This window comes from Triturus cristatus, chromosome 4_2 (genome assembly GCF_964204655.1).
Source record: "Triturus cristatus chromosome 4_2, aTriCri1.1, whole genome shotgun sequence".
NCBI lineage: Eukaryota > Metazoa > Chordata > Amphibia > Caudata > Salamandridae > Triturus > Triturus cristatus.
Genome location: NC_140586.1, coordinates 359527169 through 359547255, shown reverse-complemented (window position 1 = coordinate 359547255; position 20087 = coordinate 359527169). Strand labels below are relative to the sequence as shown.

The following is a 20087-nucleotide window of genomic DNA, read 5'->3' as shown; positions in this document are numbered from 1 at the left end:
GGGACAACATGCCCCCTTTCTCGAGTTTCATTGGTCCTTGTGACCCCCGCCACCAAACATATCAAACGCACAGAGACTATCATTCTAGGCACACATTGAAGTCTTGTGGAAGTGGAACATCATTCCCTCCATCAAACCACTTAACAGCAAAAATCATACATTTCAGGAACGTCCTGACCGCCCCACTCCAAATATATCCCCACTAAGCATGCAGAAGAGGATGTCCAGACAACAAACGTGCCAATAACCTATCTATAAAGAAGTGAAAAGTCCTCACACACGTTGCTGTGTGTACCCCCTCCTCTAAACACACTCTCAGAGCCCTGAAAGCGCCCCCAAGTGCTCGGTGCCTAGACGTCGGCGTACACTTTGGAACGGCTCTCCCGTGAACTTCTGTTGCTCTCTCAGCTCGTGTCTAACACCAAGCACATTATGGGCAGCACTTCTAGTGAATAAACAAACAGAGTGCAACATAAATGTAAATTATAAATAAATAAAGTGAGCGCGGTGTCCCTAGCGGGCGCCGCGCTCATTACAGTAATAAATAAAAAACACACAATTTACAGCACATAGCGCTGCAGCCGCCATTCGAGCAAAAGAGACGCCGTGCGTGTGCACATCTCCTGTCTAGGCAGGCACTGCAAACAGGAGACAGGGAGGGATCAAACATGTCTCCCTTCCAATCAAAAGCGCGCGTTTTTGACGCGCGCCAATGCAAAGCATGGGTGGAGCTTCCACCCCGCTTCGGAGGCAAAACCCATGACAATAGATCTCGCAAGCGAGCTACGCATGCGCTGCGTCGCTAGGCGAGACCTAAAAACTGCAAATATCTAAAAACTGCTTTACCTACTGTGAGCAAGTGCCATCTTTCTTGCATGGTATGCCCCCACTTTTTCCTGAATGTGCTTCGACTGACTGTGCCCTGGGCTCCTGCCAATCAGGTACCTAGGGCCTATATTCCTTCCCTAAAAACTGTGCTAAAACCTAAACCCAAATTGGCAAACCCTGGCCACATGTCAGCCCCTGGTAAATGGTACACTGGGTACCCAGGGCCTTGTAACCAGGGAAGGCCACTAAGGGCTGCAGCACTTATTGTGCCACCCTTAGAGGCCCTGTACCCTGACGCACACACTGCCCTTGCAGGCTGAGTGTCTGGGTACAGAACAAAACAGAGTCGACATGGCACACCTCCCTGGCATACATCAGCCACCCCTCTAGCTGGGTGCCCTATGCCAGTGGTGTGGGTACAGGTGCATGAGCCCTGTGCCCCTACAGTACCCAGGTCCATTCCTGGGCACTGTAAGTGCAGTGCTGCCATTTAAGAGTATATGGTGCTGGGAGATCATCAACACAAACTCCACAGCACCATGATGGCTCCACTGAAGACTGAGAAGTTTGGTATCAAACTTCTCAGCATTAAACCCGCACTAATGCCAGTGCAGGATTTAATGTACAATACACGACAGAGGGCATCTTAGAGATGCCCCCTGAACCTAACCTACAATCCACGTCTTGTCTGAGGGGCTGGCTAGGCTGCCACACAGCAGACACGTTGCGGGACCCCTGGGTAGAGAGCCATCCGCTCTCCTGGGCCTGCAACAATGCACATCCTGGGCGAGGTGCTAGGTCTCCTCCCCCAGGATGGGCAGGGGAAGCTTCAAAGGCATGCTGCCTTTGTGAGCTTCTCTAGGCCACTTGCTGTACTCAGCAACTGGCCCCTACCGGTTCTAAACCCCCAATCTGGTGGGAAGACTGGCCGGAAACCCCAAGGAAGGACAGGGGTGTGCCAGCCTCTGCCAACCCCACCCCTCAGGTGGGGGAGGCGAGGTGAAGCACATCTCCGGACTCTCGCCATCTTGAAGATGGGGAGCCCTGCCCAATCAGGACTAGGCTACTGCCCCCTCCCACAGGAGAGTGGCAGGATAGGGGGTGTACCCACCCCAGGGCAGGGACCCAGTGGTCCCTGCCCTTTACCTACCTGTAACACCCCTACATTTAGTATTTAGGGGCACCCTGAACCTTCCTTCCGTAGATCCAGATTCAGAAACAGCAAAGAACATGAAGAGACAAGAAGACCTGCCGTGCAGCTGCTCACAAGAGGAAGACACCAACTGCTTTGGCCCCAGCACTACCGGCCTGTCGACCCTCGAACCTGCTCCTGCTAAACTCCAGCATCTCCAGTGGCCAGCAACCTCACAAATCCCGGAGGACCTGGCTACTTTGTGACTCTAAGCAACTGGAACTCCCACGAGCAGTGGTACTGCTCAAAGCAAGTAACTGACCCCTAGCATCAGCCAGGAACCGTGAACCCTGCACACTCTGCACCCGCCAAGCCTGGCCTGTGCTGGAGTGAACAAAGACCCTGAGGACGTCCGTCCCCCCCCGGCGACTGTGACCTCGAATCCAGCACTCAAGGACCCACCTCGACACTCCTGACGACGCCTGCAGCCTCAGAACCAGGGACCCCTCCAACCGCGACCAGCTGAGGGTAAGATTTCCCAACACCAAAAGGCACCTCTGCATCCGGCACCCTGCGGCCCCCTGTGCCCAACTCCTGGGTGCCTACCTATCCTCCAACTACTCAACTTACCTCTCGAAGTGGTAGACCAAGTGGTACACCTGAAGAATCTTCGTCACCGAGCTTGCAGCCTTTGTTAGTTTTTGAGCTTCTCCATTGCAATCCATTGAGCGCCCGACTGCTCAAAAGCACCCTGCACCCAGCTGCCCGAGTGCCCCTGGCAGTGTAATCTCTACTCTACTCTACTCTACTTCCCCATTTGCCCTGAGCAAGTGACCAGGAGCCCAGCTCCCACAGCCGCGTGGCCTGCTAGCCAGCAGCCACCAACCAAGGGCCCCCTGCCTCCCATAGGATAACATTGGGCCTAACTCACTCTGCACCCGGCTGCCCCTGTGCCGCTGATGGTGTAACAACTGTACTGACCTGACCCTGGGAGACCCCTGAGTCTATGCCCAGAACCTTAACTCTTATAGTCGAGTAATTACCCAAAAGCCGATAACTCTTTTCTCCCATAGGGTAACATTGACTAGTTTCACTTGGAAATTCTTGTGTGTGGAGTTTCTAAACTTTAAAATATTCACCTAAAATCATCTGAGTAACGAAAATACTCACCTGCTATCAGGAGAGATCCCAGTGCTGGATCTTGGTGCCCAGCCCTGACTCTGAAAAGTAATTACAACCATACTTGCCGCTAACCCAATTTTCTTCCATAGGAAACCATTGACTGTTTTTCTGTGAAATTTCTTGTCGATTTTTGCAAACTACAAATTTTCTTTAAAAATCGCACCAACTGTAAAAACGTAATTACTTACCTGTTTTAGATAGATGTCCCAGTGCTGAACCTAGGAGTCCAGCACTGGATTACAAAAGTAACGAGAACATACTTTAGCTGCAACTTGAATTTCCTTCCATAGGATAACATTGCCTGGTTTTTGCTGAAAAAGTTTCTAAGAGTCGATTTTGCAAACGTACAAATATTCATTAAAGATCGCCTGTATAACCAAAACACATTCTTCCAACTGTTTACAGGTGATGCCCCAGTGCTGGATCCAGGATCCAACACTGAATTAGAAAAAGTAACCATAACCCCACTTACCTGCCAAGTGAAATTACTCCCATAGGATAACATTGGCGATTCTATGAGAAAAAGTTTCTAAGTGTCAACTTTTAAAATACCAAAATATTGCTTAACAATCACTACTGTAACCAAAACGCTTTTTCTCAACTGTTTACAGGATCCAGTCCTGTGGTTAGAAAAGTAATCCTCAAAGTAAATAATTGCATTTAATTAGAAATTCCCATTGAGCTCAATGTATTATTGTGTTTGAAATTGTGTTGCCTATTGCAACAACTGTGTCTATTGCATTAAAAAACCTACTGCATATTGAAAGTATTTATGTAAAGCCTGTCATTCAGAGAAAGTATATTTTGAAATCTATTGTTGGTTCTAAAATAAAACAACCATATATTTTTATACAAAACCATTGGCCTAGAGTTCAGTTCTTGAGTGTGTGAGACCATTTGCTGACTGAGTGTGTGCAACAAATGCTTTACACTGTCTTCTGATACTGCCTTACTGCTCGACCAAGCTACCACTTTAGAGAGTAAGGTTATATCTAACTTTAGCCTCTGCCAAACCTCTGGGGACTGTGGACTCTGTGCACACTGTACCTATTTGGGAACAGTGTGTACAGAGCCCCTTCCCTACACTTACCTTTTCTCTAGGAAATGACCCAGTGTGATATCTAGGCATATCACACTGAGTCGAAAAAGTAATCCATAAAGTAATCTGAAAAGTAATCAAAAGTAATCTAACAGTAATTACCACTGTATTGAAAGTATATAAAAAACCTGTAACAGACATTTTCATTCAGCTTGCTTGTATTGTTCAACCTGCCTTGAAAAGTACCATTTACACTTACCTGTACCAGGCTTGCTTGGTTCTAGAAAATAAATATAACTAAATAATATTTTTATACAAATCAAATTTGTCTGAGTTCAGTCTTTGAGTGTGAGACATCATTTGCTTAACACTACCCTGTGATAAAGCCTTACTGCTTGCCCACACTACCACAAATAGAGTATGGTGCGATCTACTTTTATCTCTGCCTACATTTGGGGCTCGAGTGGACTCTGTGCACACTATACCTCATTTTGGTATAGTATATACAGAGCCAGCTTCCTACACCTGTTTAACCACAATAGTGTTTTCCCCATGGGATGAAATTGGACTGTGTGAAAAGCTTACTTGACCATTTCTCAGAGTGAAAAGTATTTTTAATTAAAAACGTACTTACCGTTTTACAAAGATCTGGGTCATAAAATAAAGTACAAATAGAGTATAATTTTCTAAAGATGTTTCGATCTCCTTCTTGAAGTTGTGTGTCTATTATTGATCACTGTTGTGGAATAAATGTCTTACACTCCTCTGTGTTGAGCCTAAAGCTTCTTGCCCACCACACTGCCACTATTAGAGCACTTTGGGTTTTACATTGAGCCCTGTACACTTTTGGGGAACGCCTGGACTCTCTGCACATTATTGCCACCTAGTGGCAATATCCACACACACGTGCGCGCCCTCACACAGACACACACTATCGTGCGCCCTCACACACCACACGATCGTGCGCCCTCACACACGCGATTGTGTGCCCTCACACACGTGTGTGCCCTCATACACACACACGTGTGTACCCTCACTCACACGCCCTCACACACACGTGCTCGCACACACACACACACACGCGCCCGCATACACGCCAACACACGTCCCTGCACACACACACACGCGTGCGCGCACCCTCAGAGGCCCTCACACGCACACAGAGGCCCTCACACGCACACAGAGGCCCTCACACGCACACACAGGCTCTCACACGCACACACAGGCTCTCACACACACACAGGCCCTCACACACATGCACACACCCTCACACACAAGCCCTCACAGACCCTCATTTACTCTCGCACAGCCACTAGCAGACCCACAAAACCACTCGCACACCTACTCCCACAGCTGCTCCCACATCCACTTGCACACCAACACAGCCACTCATGCACCCACTCACATACCCACTCATATATCCATATAGCCACTCACAGACCCATACAGAGGCAGTGATACACTTACGGAAATTGCAATAGCATATTTTCGTATTAAATGTGTTATTATTTTAGTATTGAATGTGTGCTTTTGGTTGGGAACGGATCTACAAATCCATAAAATGAATAAAAAGAAAGACTTAGTGCATTGCATTTATAGAAAGACTATAAAAGTTACCTTATTTTAAAAAATGTTAGTTATAGAATATATAATAATAATGAATGTATGAACGAAATGTATTAATGGATTTGTGAAAATGTATAATAGTAAATTGAACTTATGGGTCAAATTGTAATACATTTGATAGAAAAAAAATGGTAATTCACTAAAATAAAAGCCAAATGTCATAGGGACGATCCAGTTAGGAAATTGCATTAAAAAACGTAGCAATTCACTGAATAAACTAAAGGTTACATTGACGTTATAATTAGGAAACAGAATTAAAAGGACCTTAGAAATTCACTGAAAAATAACAAAGGTTACTGGAACATTATAGTTGGGTTCAGATTTTACACATAAAACCATAGAAATTCAGCAGTTATAGTTACCTGAGCTAACTATAACTTATGCCTTTCGCAATGCACTGCTTACGATGTCACATAATACATCACTCATGCCATTTTCAGTGCCATCACTTATGCCATCTCAAATGACATCACTGATGAAATCACTGATGACATCATCCAGCAGAGGAAACTTCAGCGGGAAGATGGTACTACCTGCATGCAAGAGGGAACATGGGCAAGCCAACACCTACACACACTGATCAGAATTACAATTATAAAAACCATTAACTCTTCTCTTTTGTCCATCTCAGTTGATTTATTCTGATGTATTCATTACTGTCTTGCAGGCCTTACACTGATTACTCTTTAAAAAAAATCCCTTTGCTTTCAACAGCCATGCATCTTGTTTACGATTTCTAGAAACATAGCTATGATTTAATTAATCTCCAAGGATCCTCCCTTTTCTATAAGTAATTGGGGGCACTGCTGGCAAATCATTTCCTATCACTAGATCACCTTTGGCAATCGGCAAGTGTTTTCCGATCATATGACTTACTTTGTGACATGGAATTAATGCATGAAATTAACCTTTTCACAGACTTTCCCTTTATCTGGCCTGTTATTCCGGTATAACAACTGATTCCTAGTTAAATTTGCGGATGTTGTCATTGTCAAATTTACTTTTTTAGAGGTATACCCTCTTTTTAAAAATGTCTCCTTCATATGAGTCAGTTGTTTAGTATATTCTTCTTCCTGACTACTTATTCTCTTTAATCTGTGCATTTCCCCATATGGAATGCTTTCCTTTAAGTTCTTAAGGTGTTGTCTTTCAAAGTGCAATGTGCTATTCCCTGCCGTATCTTTACGGTGTATAAATGTATGGATTTTGCCATCACAGATCTTTAATGCAATGTCCAGAAATGTTATTTCACTAGAATCAATGGATGCTGTAAATTTCAAATTGAAGGGATTTTTGTTAAGCCTATCAATATATTCACATGCTAAATCTGTGTTTTCCTCTGTATATATAGATATATCTATATATCTCTCTCTCTATATATATTATCTACTGGCGGTCGCCAGTAGATAGTTATAGTTAGGACCGAGTTCCCATAGGAAATCTGAAAATTCTATTTTGAATAACTTTGGCGCCAGTTGACTTATCTTCGTGAAATTTTCAAAACTAATGGGGCGATCCGCTCAGCTCCTACCCTGAAAGTCTCGGGGTGATTCGTCAAGCGGGGGCTGAGAAAAAAGGGGGGTCCCAAAACGCATTTTCCCCATGCATTTTCCCATAGGACCTTTAGTCGAAGGTACAGCCCGAACGGCTGAACAGAATTACTTGAAATTTGGCAAAGAGGTAGTCCTCGGGTCAGGCATGTGCCTTTTGCATATATGGTGTCAATCTTTTCAGTAGTTCCTGAGAAAATTGCAGTTAAAAGTACATAAATATCTATATGCGCGCACGGTGCTCGCACGGGGCGCGCACCAAATGCCCGCGAGCGTAATTCTGATTGGTGGTTAGATGTCAGTGAACATTCCAATCGGTCGAAATCAGGAAGTGTCGGATGCCATTTTGTGTGTGACAGTGAAAAAGAATGGTGGAGAACGTGAAAAGGGGGCAGGGTAGAGAGTTCCTGACCCCCTAGCCTTTGTCAGGGGGTCCCTGAAGGACCCCGAAGGGTGAAAAAAACATTTTATTTTTTTCAAAAAATCGCGGGGTGCGCACACCGAAAAAAACCCTTACACTGATTACTTTCAACAGCCATGCATCTTGTTTACTGTTTATAAGTTTATAGAAGATATTAACTATGCTGTTCAACTTTATCCAAATTAAAAAAAAAGAGCTGAGCCATTCCATATTACAGGATACAGTCAATCTATAACTATATACATAGGTAGTTTATTGTAAAATAAATATATAAAAAATATAATACATAAATTAGCATTTAAAAAACCTTACAAATTCACTAAAAAAACATAGGTTTCACACACGTTATAGTTAGAAATTAGCATTTAAAAAACCTTGCAAATTCACTTAAAAAACCATAGGTTTCACACACGTTATAGTTAGGAATTAGCATTTAAAAAACCTTGCAAATTCACTGAAAAAACCATAGGTTTCACACACGTTATAGTTAGTTATTATCATTTAAAAAACCTTGCAAATTTACTGAAAAAACCATAGGTTTCACACACGTTATAGTTAGGAATTAGCATTTAAAAAACCTTGCAAATTCACTGAAAAAACCATAGGTTTCACACATGTTATAGTTAGCTGGACATTTCACTCGTTCAAAACCATTGAAATTCCCCCGTTATAGTTAGTTCAGCTAACTATAACTCGCGTGACCGCAATCCACTGCTGATGATGTCACATATTAGTGATGTCAATTATGTCATTTGAGATGTCATCAGTGGTGTCATGAGTGATGTCACTGACCATGTCACCAGTGATGTAATATGTGACGTCATCGGCAGTGGATTGCGGTCGCGCGAGTTATAGTTAGCTGAACTAACTATAACGGGGAAATTTCAATGGTTTTGTACGAGTGAAATGTCCAGCTAACTACAACATGTGTGTGTGTGTGTATGTGTGTGTATATATATATATATGTATATATATGTATGTGTATATATATATATATATATATATATATATATATATATATATATATATATATATATACACACATACAATTCTCAGGGAGTGGAACTAAGATTATAAGTTACTATTCCTTCTACTTCATAGGGTCTTTTTCAGAACCTGATTGGGCACCCAGGGGTTCCTGGGCCACAACCATGGTGGTTTAGGGCCATTTACCCTTGGTGTCCTGGGGCCTGACTTATATGATCCTGCAACCTGAACACCAAATGCACCCCTTCACCATTACATTCAAGAGGAACTTTACATGAATGAAGCCAGTAGGCACCACATTCCCTAAACAGGGACAATGGACTGTTTTTGACTATCAGTTTGAAAACCTATAATTTGCAAATGGTACACTGGCAACACCACCTAATTTTGCGATCCATGACACATACCGGAGTCTTGTCCGTTTGGGAGTACTCTTAGTGCACCCCTTCAGACTAAAGAGCCAGCCTCTGGCTCCCAAAGCTTACAGACTAGCCTAGATCAAAGTGAGAATGCATGATGGCTGCAAGTGTTAGGTCTAAAGAAAAATGTCAGGATACCATACATCATGCAGCTGGATTACTTGGGACGCAAAAGTCCTCTCCACGGTAACATAGTCGTGCCCCAACTATCTTCACTGCTAGTCATAAGAATAGAATATTTTCATCTGTGTGCAGAGAATCCGGAGCACTACTTATGTTCGTCAATAATATATAAATACAACACAAGGCAGCATTGCAGCATAATTACTAGTGTACTGCAATCAAGAAAAAAATACAACTGAAACGCCTATGTGGGCTAGAAAAGCATGAATGAAAAAACAGTCTGTTAGGAAACATTTACCCAGGAGTAAAACGTATGCACTAGAATACAGTGATTAAATCTTCCGGTATGCTTTTTTCTGGCAATAGCCTGACATGGCCATTCTTTTTTCTGACTCGGTTTGAGAGGATTTTAAAACATTTTAGGGTTTTTTTGCCCTATAATTACGAGGCTTTTCCTCCGAATTTGCTCTTAATTGGCTGTCTCACATATATGTGAAGATTCTATTTTTCATATTTATTTACACTTTTGAAGAGGACTTTGCAGAAACAACCTGCAAGTTTTGAAGTGACCCTCCTGTTGGAAGAAGGCACCTGCCTCTGATCCTTGTGGGTTTTTTTGTGGTCTGCTTATCTCTTATTTAGTCAAAGATAGCAAATCCTGTTGACAAAAAATATCCCTGAAGGACTGTGAGATGATTCCGCTCCTATGGCAAACTGAACGATCTCAGGGCGGAGGAAGAAACAGCAAAGGCTAGCCAGTGAAGGTGTCCTTTCAAATACATTTGTGCACTCTTCGGGCAAGGATACTGAGGAGGGCAGATGGAGTGGCGAAACCATAACTACATCCCATTCCCCAAAAACCCGCTCTGCATCATTTTAATGTCAAAGCATGGTTCCACACCAACTTTTTCACTGTCGAAAGCCAGTTCAGTCACAGGTACCCTTTCAACAAAAGGACTCTATCGTGTAAGGAGGTAACTGGTGTTAAGCTACGTCATAAGTGTCTCTGAATTCTGCCATGGCATTTAACGAAGACACTCATTTACCTAGTGTCATTAAAGCGAGGCGTGCAATTCAAAATTTTGAATTAGCCCTTTAAATGATCAGGGCTCTTTGGACCTCACATCTATGCAGCGGATGAGGAATAACACTGTATGTCTCGAAAATAATAAATTCTTTAACCCCTTCCCTGCTCATGACGGAACCGTTCCGTCATGAGCCACGGTTGCCGTGTGCTCATGACGGAACGGTTCCGTCATGACAATCCTGTCGGCGGCCGCTCCGCCTGCGCGGCGCTGTTTCCCCGCCTGTGCGGGGCGACAACGCAAATGGGCGGAGTCATGACGGAACCGTTCCGTCATGAGCACAGCTCAACTGTGGCTCATGACGGAGCGGCTCCGTCATGAGCACAGGCCCGCCGCGCTGCCCCCCTGCCCCCCCCAGCGCTGCAGCGGAATGTCCGCAGCAGCGAAGGGGTTAAATCACAATATAGGCACCAGGACTTGGTGTTATCATCCGAGGCAGATTGATCAATACCAATGATGTAGACTTTTCAGTCTCGACTACAAGACCACGACAACAAAAGTCTTTATACAACAGGAGAGCTGTTGGAGGGAATGTGCAGCAGCAATCATACCATTCTTCCTTCTTGCTGGTCCAGAACCATGACAACAGCCAATTGTGATTCTGTTAAATTGAAAACTCTTCATATCCTCTTCAGAAAGAACTAGATATTTGAGGCAAATGGTAGTGAAAAGCATGCTGGGAGATGGAATCAGCTGGCTCTTTAATCAAGCAGTGCATATTTTTCACTCTTTTCTATATTTAATGTTAAAGACTGGTTTTTCATTCATATTTTTCTCTTACACACAAGAGTTTGAGTTATCAATTTTTCTTCATTGCAGCATGTTAGTCTATGCGCTGCAATATTGCCTTATGTAGTATTTCTATATTTGTTCATGAATATAAAAAAGTCTGACACAGATTGGCCTTTTTGTGTAATGAAACACGAGAAGCAGAGCTTTTTGGGACTGCCATAAGCTTGGGGAGCTGATGGTGCATCATAAGGTGTTGCCAGAGCTTCTTGGGCTTCCCATTGTTGGAACAGCAAGGTATCTGCAGGGATGATTTAGATGCATCTGCTATTAACTTGCACTTGGTTCGGTACTCTTTCTGACTATAACTGCTCTTTAACACAAGATTTCCTTAACTAACAACTGTTTTAAAACTGAAAGGTTTGCTACTCTGTCTTCTGAACCTAAACCTCTGAGTCTTTGAGTCAAATGACAAGGGATTGGTAATTACGTAACGGCTTTCTGTGTACATGACTGTAGGAAAGTGGATTATTATATGGTGTGGTTGTGAGACCTCACCATATAATGTAGCAGTCCTAATCAGGTCTAATTTGGTTTCTTTATTTAAACTATTAGCTCAATCCTGGTTGCCTTTGTCATAGAGCAGTCAGGCGTAATCAAAGAACCTAGTGTAAAGCATTTAGAAGTGCCAGAACAGTAAATAAACAAAAAACACAATTTATAAAAATTGTTGTCTTTTTATCTTTAAAAACAAACCCGACAAAAAAAATGATTAAGGGAAGCAGGAAATATAATTTTTCCAAAGTAAGTATATTCTTTTAAGTACAATAAATGGTTGTAATTTGGCTTACTGGGTTCTGAGCCAATGGGCCAGAACCAGTACCAAATATCTCTTGGACCCACCACATCGGGTTGAGGGTTGTTCCAGGAGGACAACTTAGGTCTGGGAAATCTGATATGCTTCTGGTCCAGGAAGCTCAAGGTCCTCCATGCACTTTTCTCTGTTACCGTGGTCCTGATGCTGGGGATGCAGTTGTCTGGTCCAGCAGGCTCAAGGTTCTCAGTGCATTTTAATCCTTTACTACGATCCTTCTAAGAAGTGATCCTGATGCTGGAGATGAGTGAAATGCTGAAGAAATGTGGTGAGTCTTCCTAGGGCCACCCTGGTATCCACAAGTGTCGGGGCTCGTCACCAGCCTAGGGACTATCTCCCACGATGCAGCAGTGGAGTCCAGTGCAGGTCCAGTTGCTACTGGTCAAATGGTCTCCCGGGTTATAGCAGTCTAAGCAGTTGCTTACAGGCAAGCAAATCTTTCCTTTCTGTGGACCAGGATCCACTTCAACTTTGGCTATGAGTCCCACAAGCTTGGGGACACCTCTTTAGGATCAGGACCTGGTCTTCCAGCAGGCACGTTAGCGTTCAGCGGCAGTCTAGCATAACTGGGCTCTTGGAGTGCAGATTTTCTTAGCTTTTGGTGGCCCTAAGGCCTTACAGGGAGCTAGCCAGCTATCCCTTGGAGTCACTTCAGTCATGGCACAAGTGGACTCTTTTCCACGAGTGGGGACAGCAGCCACAATCCTCTTTATGGGTCCATTGGCTGCAGTAGCTGCAGTCGAATCTTTGGTGCAAACTCTCTTTGCTGTGTCTGGGGAGCAGCAGGGTAGTCCTTGATTCATCTTTCCAGTCCAGTAGTGATTTGAGGACTGAGGGTCTGGAGTGCCTCTATTATGCCATCTTCGTGTTTGTAGGAGGAAGGAACTCCCTAGCCAATGAGGCAATAGTTTCCCATGCAACACTTTCACTTGTCTTCACTTCCTGGGGTTTTGCCATCAAAGAATCCCAAGATACCTTTCTATACCATAATCCAAGATGGGTGAAACCTTCTTCCCTTGTGATGAGCCTTGGCCACACACCTGGCATGTATGCAGCATAATTAGCCACTCATAGAAAGCTGGTTCTGAAATGGGTTTTTCCCCTCTGGAGGAGATGCCACCCTGTGTGCTTATACAAAGGAGCGGGCGTGTTGGGCTGTGACGTGAATTTGCTTCACTGAGGCAGTATCCTTTTTGAAGCATGGCAATTTGTGGCCACTTCCCGGTAGTCATCGAGCTGGAGGAGGTCACTCCTTCCACCATCAATTCTATTTGTTCCCTGTTCCCGGGAGCGCTTCACACTTCCTAGCAGGGGAGCAGCATGTTGTATCTGGGGACAACTGCTGCAGATATACAGGAAATGCAAAGTTGTGAGTTTCTAAAGTCTCCTTTCTTTTAAAAATTACCTTACATCTGATCTCAGCAATGAGTCCGCTTTAGTGTAATGATTAATGTGATGCCTTGGAGTAATATCTTTGATTGTCCCATATGGAGGTTAGCACTTAGCGCGGTGACTAATAAAATTCCATGTTAGCCAGTGGGACCACCAGCCTTAATACACTGAAAACAGCTATTTCGTGTTTTTACTTGAAGGGCATGTTAAACACCAAAGGAACATGTCCTTGTTTTTAATATTGAAAACCCTGCTTGATGGGCTACCAATGCATTCCGTCGAGGTGGTTTATTAATGTTAAAAAGGAAGGGTTTTTGACCTGGCAAGAGGGTTTATTTTGCCATGTCGAGTTGGCAGTTTTAACACTGCCTGGCTAGTCTGCAGTGGCAGACCAAGAGTCACGTTTTCACTGTAGTGGTGACACAATTAAGTGCTGCAGCCCAGTAGTGACATTTAACTTGCCTGGTTACCACTTGTACCATATCCTAGGGGCGTAGAGGCAAGTTAAATAAGCCATCCAGGTATTAGTCAGTTGTACAAATACTTTGGAGGTCGAAGTACATAAACTGGGGCCTGCACAGCAGGGCCTAGTGCACTACAGAATTGAAACATCAGCAGCATCTGTGCAAAAACTGCATGTTATGGTGATCATACAAAAAGAGGCCGTTTTCTACAATGACCAAGTATATGTGACCATCTGCTTGTCCTGCTTAGCCCTCAATTGAACACCTCCATAATCACATCATCCTCAGTTTCCTTATTCTGTTGATTAATGAAGACTTACTTTTCTGCTTTCATGGTCTCTTTTCTCTGCGTGCTTGCATCAAGTCTGTGCTTTCTCTGCCTTAATGATATTGCCTCATCTGAACTTTCATGCTTGTATTTTATCTCTGTGATTTGTCTCTGTGAACCTGTTACAGTGAAGTATGTACTGAAGCTGCAAGTCTTAATGTGCAATCTCTCATTTTCAGTGGTGAAAGCCTCAATTCTAGCGTTCTGGAAGAGCTCCCCATTAGGACATCTACATCCCAGAATTCCTCTAATGCTCCGTCTGGAAGGTCCACTCGCTCCTCAGCCTCTTCCAAGAAGAAAGTTGGAGCAGAAAGTAAGTAGAAAGCACAGGTACTTATGTGGGCTTAATGGTCGTTTTACATTTTCATATATTATTCCACCTTTGCCCAAATTATTCAATTTTTGATCTTTAAGAGTTTTATATATTTTTTTGAATTAGCATGCATGCATGTCTTCGACAGAGAGCAGAAAATTATATCGTTAATTTCTTTACAGTGGTATGGAACAAACGTTTCTCTCCTGGCAGTAGTGAGCATAAGCTGATCAGTGCGGTTTTTCTTAAAGGATGTCCTATGCATTGCAGAATTCTCATCGCTGACCCCAAATCTTACTCTTGTGCATCAAGCAAGCTCAACATATTCTCATAGATAAACACAAGAACAGAGAGGCACACAAAAGATTGCATATAATATGCCGCTAATGATGAATTTTTTCACAATCTTCGGTGTGGAGAATTCTTCTTTATTATTTCAATGAGATGCATTATTGCTTTCCCGAGCTCTCCAAACATATTGGTGCTTTGCCAATTGGATTTTTAATTTGACCAAGGCATGGCAACTTATCTAGGAAGAAAAAGCATTCAATAGAAGTTGGAAGAACGGAAACCAGTCCGTGCTTTTTGTTTTGGATTTAGCCCTGACGAAGCCCTTTGGGGTGAAATGCGTTGGCTGTGTGTATCCTGCATCTCATTGAAATAATAAAGAAGAATTCTCCACATCGCAGATTGTGAAAAATTCATCATTAGCGACATATTATATGTAATCTTTTGTGTGCCTCTCTGTGCTTGTGTTTATCTAGGAGAATATATATCAGGTCTTGTGGCAGCAGACCTCAGAGGTGGGCACGCATTCCATTAAAAAATCTGCTCTCGACACATGTAGTGACTAAAGGTTTAGCGCGGCTTTAATTTTCCCTTGCTGCCATTTTCTCTCATTATAAGCTTAACATATTTGAGTCATTCCCCGTGGTCAACTGGGAGAACCCATTGTACATTTTCGATGGCAGTAAGAAGAAAACTCCATTTAAAAAGCCAAATGAGATCTCCCTTTAGTAGCACTGTTGTCTGTTTGAAGCCCAGCACAACTTCAGTCAATGATGTGGAAGTTCCACAGACTCGACGTCCCCTGGAGGACCCCTTACTTCAGATTTCTACTTGTGTTGCATTGAAGGAGATCCCCACAGAACTTTGAACAGTATTTGTTAGTTTGCTTAATAAACAGTGCATTCATAATTTTCCTTGATTTACCATCTTTTTTGGCATTTCCCCACAGTAGATTGTGGCTCTTGGAATGTAGTGTATCAGAAAGACACTTTATTCCTTTGACCATGACTAATCTCCAAATAAGGCATTAGTCAGAACGTGTGTTTTTTGGAAAAAAACAACTATACTCAGAAGACATCCCCAATACACACACCCCAAAAGTGAAAAAGAAGCATAAGCAGCCTTTGCATGGAAACCTTGGCAAAATCTGTGAAGACACCTATGGATACCTGACTTGACACACAAGTCGCCAACGATGATTCCCTCTTTGACCCCCCCAGAAACATTAATGCTTTTTTGACATGAGATCCACAGTTTGACATCTTCCTCCAAAGTGACAGTGAGTCTGTCAAAAGCCCTGACGTCAATGACATCCTTGCCAGAGATCTATCCTCCATTGCCACATTGTCAACAATACATCCTCCCATAAAGTCCTCATCAACAATACTCCAAAGTCTGCCCTCAAGCAACTGTAACTTCAGCAAAGAGGTTTCAGTCCTGCTGCGTGAAGACACATTTCTAAGTAAGGTTTCTCCAAACTCTCCAACAAAGCTCTTAGACATAGAAAGGGAATCACCAGACAAAAATTCCTTTTGGAGTGAAGTATAAGGTTGAGTAGGACCATAACAACAGTGCTTATGATCAACAAAGGCATTCCTGGCAGGAAGAGGAGGAAATCATTGGAGTTATAGTCCCTCCCAAGTGGGCAGACACTAGGAGGAGTATATGAGGAACAGCATTTTTTAGATCAATCAATGCGTAGAGTTTATCTAGACCTTATAAATGAACTGCCTCATGTTCCCACCTGCTCAAGCATTTCTTACAAATCATCTGCTGAATTGGATAAAGACTACTAGCCATGGAGTCCTTACCTTTTGAATTTCCCCAGGGGTCCGTCTGGATCCAGAAGCTTTTCCATGAGCAGTACCCCTGTGCACCGGTAAGTGGCTTCGAGAGGCTCTGCGTCAGTTGTCCGCGTCATCCGTTCCGAAAGTGACGTTGCGTTACTTATATAGGTGCCACGAGGCGTGCTAATGTCATTCCTTTCTTTGCACACAACCCAGCGCTCATCCGAGAGAAGAGCTACCCCTCAGTCTGTTTTTGATGGAACTTTATTTGCATTTTGTCTACAGTTTTTGAGGTTTTACCTTCTGGTGTGTCAAGGGTGTCATCGCGTAAGACCGGATTCAAGCCCTGCGGAGCCGGTTTCTGGCCGGTGACGGACCAGCACCTCGTCTGTCTGTGGTGTTTGGACCAAAACCCCAGACCGAAGAGGTGCTCTGAATGCCAGGCCATGCATCCGAAGGCATTGAAGGAGCGGTCCCTAAAGCTTATGGCGGCCCAGCATGCGACTCTGTCCCGGTCGAGGGAAAGGTCCAGAGAGTGGTCTCGGAACCCGAAGTCTACATCGTCCCATTTGAAGTCCTATGACGAAGAACAAAATATGGACTGGTGTGAGAAACTGGGTGAAGCCAGTGGCCTGGATACTTCCAGATGCTGGTCTGCTTTCTCCCCCTGCCCCGGCTATGTAGGAGGGAGTATCCTATGTAATGGTGGCACGGAGGGTAGTTGAGGTCCTGAGGTCCTTGACCTTCAGCTACCCTCGGTGGCAGTCTAGACTAACATCTTGTCAGAGGTGCTGCAACTGGGAGTCTCCACGTCCGAACTCCTACTCCTGTTCAAAGATGCCCTCACTGATGCCATTTTGGGTACCTGTGAATAGGACGATTGTCCGCTGCCATCACCCTGCACCTGTGGACCCAAATGTCTTCATACAACACCCTACCCCTGAGATCTTAATGGTCCAAGCCTCAACCTCCCAAGGCACTTCCCTACCGCTCCAACAGATAGGGAATCCTAGAGGCTCGACTCATTTGGGAAGATGATGTACTCTCCTGTAAGTCTGCATTGCGATCCATGAACACTGCATGCCTTTTGGGCTATTATTCCCACATTCTGTGGGAAATGGTGTCTTAAGTGCTGCCACAGGTCCCTGAGGAGGCACAAGGGCTCTTTCAGCAGTGGGGAGAACCTTGGGTTAGATCTGTTCACCTCTGCCGAGCATGCGCAATGCCAGCAGTTTTGTACGCTGGAGTTTACAAGGTGGCTCTCACTCACAGGTGCTTTTCATCTCAAGTGGAGTACAGGCCTCCCCTACTTCTTTCCACCCCGATCCAGAATAACCAGATGTAGGAAACTGGCTTAGTATATGGTGCACGCTCTCAGGAATGATGCGCCGTGCACTAACCCAGGCAACTCTTATGGTGATTTTAGTGGTCTTTGATAACCATGCAAAGCTCTCAAAGTGGTAGCTGTGGAGAGCAGCCTTCAGGCTTATCTTGAAGGAGTGTAAAGCAGCTTGTTTCACCACATTTAATCCACAGTGTAGATTAGATGAAAAAGGACCACCCAGTGTTTTATAAAAATAAGTCTATTTATCAGACAACACGTTGGTATATCTCATACCCGGAGATATCAACAATACACACAAGAATACTTCAAAATAATCAGTTAAGTAGCCCAAATATACTCTGGTCTCCTGGGGAGACCAAACCATGTAGTAAGAAGGTGTAATGCAAACTGCAAAGGAGAATTGGACTTTAACCAGAAGACTCAGAGGAGTTGGGGACACAAGGAACAACCCAAGGTGAGTTCACAGGAACTCCACGAAGAGTGTGTGCAGAGTGGAAAAACAGCTGCATGACCAATGGAAGTTAATGGTGAAGTCACTGTTGCAGTTTTAAAGAAGGAGGACCCTTCCCGAAGGGCCCCGAAGAAATCCTTTGGAAGATAGAAAGTTAGTGAGCCATCCCACCTGTGGATGCCCCAGGAATCAGGTTACCTGCACCAGGAAAGCCGGGTGCATAAGGGTGAAGTGACGTCGGAACCTGCTGTAGACGATCATTGGAGACTTTGAAGAAGATGCCTCTGGAGACTGTGAAGGAGTCCACTGGAATCCAAGGGTGGATTCTTGAAGAGGAGAACCTGCAAGCGGAGGGGACCGAGTCAATGCCACTGTTAGGTGACCAGACGGCACAGATGCACAATGCCCACTGATGTAGAGATGTTCAGGACTAAAGATGGTGACCTTGTCGCTGCAGCTGCGAGGACTGGACGATGCTGAAGGCCAGGAGCCGTGCACGAACTGTCCCATGCTGGATGTGGTCGGTGTTCTTCGGAAGCACCAACAAGCCTTGGTAGCCACAACTGGCGTAGAGAGCAAAAGGATTCAAACGTTGGGTGGGGCCAGCAAGGTCAAAGTGACTCACAAAATGCAGGAGAAACAGAGCAGGCCCCAAGCAAGCAGGGGAGCCCCCTGAAGCAAAGTAAGACCCTCAAGAGGACCCGCAGGCCAAAGGCACAGGAGTCGCAAGAGGACATCAGGTAGCTCACCAAAGATGGAGGCCTACGGTGCAGAGGATGCAGTGAGGATGCTGATCTTGGAGGGATGAGGTACTGGAGCCTGGAGCTTCATGTAGCCTGAAGATTTCTGGAGTGCAGAGCACAGGGGTTCGGTCCCAGCAGTTCCAACAAAGGATACTGGCCTCAAGCTTTCTGAGAGGACAGGTCAGGCCTCGAGGGAGTTGCAGAACCACCACCTGTGTTGCTGAGCCTTTCGAAGTCCGTGGGACATCATGAGCAGCAGAACAGTCCGCTTCGTTGCCGGAGCCTGCAGATGCATGGGAGTGACTTTTTCACTCCAAGGGAGATTACATTGGGTGTCCTTTATGCCCACAGGTCTGTTTAAGATCCTGGATGAAGCACAGACACAGACGACGAAGAAGACGTGCAGAACAGCGATACAGGAGCAGCAGGTTTCTTCCTTGATGCAGTCTCAGTTCCAGGCGAAGTCCAAGTGTCCAGACGGTCGAAGAGTGATGTGGTTTCAGGCTTGAGTCTTGTCCGACGGTGAATCTGAGGACTCACCTAAAGGTAAGCCCTCTTGTACCCTAAGAAAGGGGTTAGGGCGACTCATGGGTCCCTCCCAGAGGAGGGGCTGGACAGAGGGGAGGATACTCTCATGTCCTTTGCCGAGTTTCACGCCAGAGCGGGAGCCAAGGACTCCCTGAACTGGGTCAAACCTGAGTATGTAACAAGGACACCGAATATGCCCTTCAAAGTAGTCTGGTGGCGCTGGCAAGCACCCCCACCCCACCCCAATACACTAAGTGCTGTCTGGGAGGTGCTCGCATCTCCCTGTGACGGGAAACCTATTGTTCAACCTTCTCTTGCTCGAACACCACTCAGCAGCAGGAGGGCAAAATCGTGTCTATGGTCAGCAGCAGCACTAGCTTGCTAGCAGACCCTGAAAGGCTGTTACAGGGTACTGGGGGCTTCCCGGAGGAGCCCCACAGTGCATGAATCATA

The 20087-nt window shown here is 44.8% G+C and overlaps 1 protein-coding gene across 1 annotated transcript in view; it reads left to right on the top strand.

Annotated features, from left to right (window-relative positions):
• Positions 1-20087, top strand: part of CEP350 (centrosomal protein 350) — a 1602561-nt gene that overhangs the window by 495435 nt on the left and 1087039 nt on the right. Inside the window, exon 14 of the mRNA XM_085601771.1 lies at positions 14359-14492. Within this exon, the coding sequence (XP_085457897.1) occupies positions 14359-14492 (134 nt within the window). The remainder of the gene's footprint in view (positions 1-14358; positions 14493-20087) is intronic.